The sequence below is a fragment of the Emiliania huxleyi genome (assembly GCF_000372725.1).
Source record: "Emiliania huxleyi CCMP1516 unplaced genomic scaffold EMIHUscaffold_473, whole genome shotgun sequence".
In the NCBI taxonomy this organism is placed as follows: domain Eukaryota; phylum Haptophyta; order Isochrysidales; family Noelaerhabdaceae; genus Emiliania; species Emiliania huxleyi.
Genome location: NW_005198444.1, coordinates 26,727 through 31,881, shown reverse-complemented (window position 1 = coordinate 31,881; position 5,155 = coordinate 26,727). Strand labels below are relative to the sequence as shown.

Below are 5,155 nucleotides of genomic sequence, written 5' to 3'. Positions count from 1 at the left end.
CCGTGCCGCCCGCCAGCCGGCGCAGCAGCGGCCAGCGCAGCGGCCGCCGGCGCAGCAGCCAGATCAGCCGGTGCGCGCCTTGCGAGGCGAGTACTGCCGCCCGGCAGCCTTGAGGCGGCCGGGCGGCAGTACTCGTTCGAACTTTGCGAGCCGTGCGCGCGCCGAGGCGCGCGCGGCGCGCGCCCGCCCGGCTGCCAGTAGGAGGCGGCGCAATATGGCCTATAGTACAGCCCTTAGGAGGAGGAAGAGGCTGGCTGGCAGTGCTGTATGCCGCCGAGGGGCAGTTTTGGGGTGCTGACCCACGCCCAGGGGGCTGCAGAAGGCGTCCGCAGCCGGGACAACCCGCCCCCCCAGCCGAGGCCGGTCGAAGCCCACTTGAGTGCAGCCATGAGGAGTCCTCTTGGTGCTCCTGGCGGCCGTTGGAATGGCGAGCGCGCGCCGATGGGGGGGGGGGGTCTTGCTTGCTCCACACCGAGCGCCATCGGTCCGGACCGGTGCACTCAATGAGGGTCGGCCTGCACAAGGTCTGTGCCGCGGGCGCTCGGCGCCAAGTGCAGTGTCACGCTCGCGCTGGAGCGGGTCACAATGGGAAACCCTCGTTTCCTATTGAACTCGGTCCCCCAACGGAAGAGGCCTCGCTCCTATTGGAACTGGCCAACATCGGATTTGCCTCGTGCGTCCCTTTTTGAGTCGCAAAGCTATTTTCTTTTGGGTCCTGTGGGCACCCTAGCCCTGTGGGCACCCTAGCAAACAAAGACATGCATGGGCTCTATGGCTCAGACTGGACTCCTCTTGGTCCCTTCTGATGCCCTAGGCCACACCTGGGCCTTACCTGGGGTTCTGGGGGCCGGCCAGGGTTTGCCTCCCAAAAGGGGCCGACCAAGAATAAAAAAACAAAAATGACGCCCCGGTGCCGCGGACTGGAACGCGCGCCAGGGGAATGGCGGCCAAAGCGCGGCTCGAGGCGCTAGAGGCAAAGCTCCAGGCCCTGTACGCAAAGGGTGGCGAAAAGAACGAGTATGTCGGCGGGTTTGGCGGCGGCCACCTGCACGCGGAGTCGTTCGAGGCGGTGCAGGCGCACGAGGAGGAGCGACGGAGGCTGGCTGCGGAGGTGAAGGAGGCGCGTGCCGAGATGAAGCGCGAACGCGCATCGCTCAAGGAACGCGCCGCTGGGACGCACGATGCGGGCGTTTGGACCTCGTCGCTGCTGCGAGGCGATGAGCGCTTCACCTCGACGGACGGTGAGCTAGAGCGCGACCTGGCGCAGGCCACATATGGTCTCGTCTCCGCCGCAGACTTCCGTCAGAAGAAGGAGGAGGTGGAGGCGGCGCACGCACAGCGCGAAGAGGCGGCCGCCGCGGCGCTCGAGCTTAAGCGAGCGGCTGAGGCTGCGGAGCGCAAAGAGCGCAAGAAGCAGAAGCGCAAGGCGCAGGCGAGCAAACTGTCGTTCGAAGACGAGGATGGGGACGGATGAGCGGCTCGTGGTTCCGCGCGGTATACTTTACATCTGTACTGTACTACTCTCGCCGTCGTGCTCTCATCACCGCGAGCCACCGCGCTGTGAAGGGTGACGTCAACACCGTGCGAGGGGGGGCGGGGGGGGGTTCACCTCAGGTTTCCTCACAGATCGGCTCAACAGAGTGAGTAGAGAGAGTAGAGGAGTCGGCGACGCTCGGACTGCTCTGGGGTCTCTCTGTGCCTAGCTCTCTCCTCTCTGCCGCGCGGGCAGCGCGTGCGATTTTTCACCACCCATTGCGCCACCACGTTGCCGGCGCACGAGATGGCAGGAACGGCAACCGCTGGTGGGGTCCGTTCGGACTAGTACATGTAACACGTTCTGCCAGTACATGTGCACGGCGGAGGAGACGACGCGGTCGTGCCGACATACTGCTTCGAGATCAAGGAGGTGATTGGCATGCGCTTCGCCGACCCCGCTGAGCGGCCCTCGGGAAGAAGCGGCGCAATGAGCTGGCCGCGGCGGAGACGTCGCTGTGCTACCTCACCCAGGCAAAATTGGAGAGGACCAGAATGACGACGGCTTCATTGATACGCGCTGGGCCGAGCTCGTGGAGCTGTAAAGGTACGACAACTGCGGCAAGCAGAACCTGAACCGGGCACTCAAGGCGTACCGCACGGCGGAGAAAAAGGCGGCGAACGAAGCCATTGTCGGCTTTGAAGAGGATGAGGGAGGACTGATGAGCCGCGTCACTGGGTCCCTGTGCCTGTCTGCTGCTAGAGAGAGTTACAGAGAGAGGCTTCGGGTCTCAGCGCCTCAGGCGGGCCCCCAGTGGCCGGTGTTCTGAACGTTCTAAGAATTCTTAAGATACAAGCCTCTCTCACAGCACACTGGCACGACAAGGGCGCAGACTGGCGCGGACTGGCACACACACAGGCTCACGTTCTAAGAACGCATTCCGAGCCTCGCCATTCTCGCTGATCATTCCCGTTACCTTGCCAAGTCAGGGAATGGGGCGTGTGGGCGCCGCGCCCGCGGGGCCGGCCCCCCGCCGCCTCGCCCTCGCGCTCGGCCCTCGAGCCTCGTGTGCCTCGAGCCTCGGCCTCGGCGCCTCGCGCCTCGGGCGCCCCGGCGCCTCGCTCGCTCGCCCTAACCATTGTTTGGATACAAAATGCGGTTTGGCGCCGACGGAGGACCGCCCTCTCCACACCACCCTCGCCCAGGGATCTACAATGCTGTCTTAAGGTCCGACCTGCGCGCTGCGGGCACCGCCTGCGCTCGGCACCGGCCACCGGCTCGGTATACAAAATCTGCCCGCGGGCTGTCGATGTGTTTTCTGTTGGGGTATCACCTGGCGAGGCACTCCCACGCCTCACGGGGTCCCCCCTTGCCCGGGGGGGCGAGGGAACCCGAGAGCTGGGGCGAGCCTCGGCGAGACTGCGTCAGCTGTTTTCACAGCAGGCTGGAAGTTGTCGAGTACCTCGCCAGGGTATCACCGAGGACTGGAGTCGGAGCTCGCTGGGCCCCGCGTAGCTGTTGAGCGCTGTGGAGGTCTTTCGACACCGATATCGTTCAAGCCCAATGCCATTTTTGCTAGCTGCTGCGACCGCCCTGAGCCTCGCGCCGGCTATCACGCACACCCATCGCGCCTCGTACGCTCCTCGCCACGATGCGCTGTCGCCCGGACAACGCCCGGACACGCCACGCATGGCGGTTGCCGCCGCCCCGGCACCGCTCGTGGCCGCAGCCACCAACACAGAGCTCAAGATGCAGATCATGCAGCTTGCGGCGGCGCTGGACCGCGGTCAGGCCTACAACCCGACCAGCTCGGGCGCGTACGCGGAGCGCATGGAGATCATGGACGGGCTGCTCCAGCAGCTCGTCGCCTCCAGCCCGCCGCTGCCCACGGCGCTCTCGGAGCTCGACGGCGAGTGGGAGCTCGTGTTCACGTCGGTTGCGCACGGGATCTTCCGCTCCAGCCCATTCTTCCTGGCGATTCGCGAGGCGTATGCGCGCGACGGCGAGCCCGACAAGGCGGAGCTCTTCTTCAAGCTGCACGAGCTGCAGACCTGCTCGTGGGGCATCTCTAAGATTGGCCGCGTCGCGCAGCTCATCGACTCGAGCAAGGGTTACCTGTACTCCGAGTTCGACACGAACCTCCTCTCGCTGACGACGATCCCGGCCTGCGACACCCGGAAGTCGCCGCCTCCCTCTCCCGCCTCCTCACTCCGCCTCCTCACGGGCAGGTGATTGGCTTCTGGAAGCTGCTGCCCACGTTTGGAGGCGGTCGCGGCGATCCTGGCTCGAGCGCGAGGGCCCTTCCCTGCACCTTTCCAGGCCCTCCCCGTAGGCTGCGTCATCACGGCGAGCAAGGTCGAGCTGCAGGGCGACCGCCTCGCGATGGAAGTCGACTACACGACCTCCCGCCCCGTGCCAGGGCTGAGCGGGCTCCGCCCGCTGCCCGGCGGCGCGGGTAAATGGATCGCCGAGCAGATCTGGAACCTGAGGGTGCCGGTGGGTGCTGTCTGGAAGTTGCTGCCGTGGAACAAGGGCCTGGCGCCCACGTGCGCCGTCAAGCTCGTCTACCACGACGGCGACATGCGCATCGTCGAGGAGGACGGCGGCTCGCTATTCGTTTATATGCGGCCGGTCGCGCCACGCCCGATTGACGGGCCGCAGTTCAAGTAGCGGGGGCGTGGCGGGTGCACGGTTTGTCCAGTGTGCAGTGACAGCGTCGAGTGGAGCGGAGTGCGCATAGGCCATAGCGACATACAGGCCATAGGCATTATCTAGCGGCGCGGCGAGCCGCGCGCGGGCGCTGACGTCGGAGCCCTGTGGCGCGCGGATAGTATTGAGTACCCTCACAGTTCAGTAAACAAACACATGGCCCCAGGGTGTATATACAAAAAGACACCGATTTTTTCGTAGCACGTATCTAGATAGCAGCGTGTTTTTGCCGGGTGCCAGATCGGTACTTGGTGCGTCTCGGCGGGTCGTCTGCTTTTTGGCAATGGCCCTTCACGACCCTCTCTTCCTCTTGCAGTCCTTGCACTCCATCTTGTAGTTCTCTGGGAAGCTGTCCTTGAACGCGTACTTCGGCACGGCGCCCGAATGGGCGGGAAAGCTGCCAAGTGCTCCGCCATCGCCATTGAGAACGCCGAGCGACCACTGGCGGGCGGCAGGCGGCAGCTGCGCCATGCCCTGCAGCGAGCTCGCGTCGAATCCCGAAAGCGCAGGCTCTCGTCGCAGCGTGTCCAGGAAGGACTTGGCGCTCCGCATTCGCAACAGCACCTTGCTGTCCGCCTCGCCATTGTGCTTGGGCACGACGACGACCAGCCGCGGCTCGCCCTTCTCGATGGGCTTCTCGTCGATATGGCAACTGCCCTGGCCCGAGGGCGCGAGGTCGACGATGAGGCAGCGGCGCACAAAGCACGGCAGGTGGACCGGATACACATTCAGATGTCGACCGAGCTTGACCTGAACAACGCGGCTGCCATCGCAAGCCAGCGCAGGGAGGCAGCGATCACAGCCGCCGCAGCCGCCGCAGCCAAAGGGCATGTCCGAGAACGGGTAGCCTTGCGGGATGCTCGACTTGTCGCGCTTCTGGTCGAGCCAGGCGTACAGTCCGCACTCGGCGATGCAGACGTGGCAGAACGCGTCATTCGGGAGCTGACCCTTGCGCTTGCCGCTCGGCGTCTG

The 5,155-nt window shown here is 65.2% G+C and overlaps 2 protein-coding genes across 2 annotated transcripts; both read left to right on the top strand.

Annotated features, from left to right (window-relative positions):
• The first annotated feature begins 922 nt into the window (after window positions 1-922).
• Window positions 923-1,519, top strand: EMIHUDRAFT_370611 (hypothetical protein). The gene has a single exon (XM_005767932.1). It carries the CDS (start codon window positions 941-943, stop codon window positions 1,472-1,474), a length of 534 nt encoding a protein of 177 aa, XP_005767989.1. The 5' UTR covers window positions 923-940; the 3' UTR covers window positions 1,475-1,519.
• A 1,704-nt stretch (window positions 1,520-3,223) lies between these two features.
• Window positions 3,224-4,144, top strand: EMIHUDRAFT_316584 (hypothetical protein; the record flags this gene model as incomplete). The annotated part of the gene is made up of 3 exons (XM_005767931.1): window positions 3,224-3,654; window positions 3,721-3,742; window positions 3,794-4,144. The coding sequence occupies 3 exons, from the start codon at window positions 3,224-3,226 to the stop codon at window positions 4,142-4,144; spliced, it is 804 nt and encodes a 267-aa protein (XP_005767988.1).
• Window positions 4,145-5,155: the final 1,011 nt, after the last annotated feature.

What these genes read in the sequence shown, in the direction of transcription:
- EMIHUDRAFT_370611 (XM_005767932.1), top strand. Translation starts at nt 941, where the DNA reads ATGGCGGCCAAAGCGCGGCTCGAGGCGCTAGAGGCAAAGCTCCAGGCC.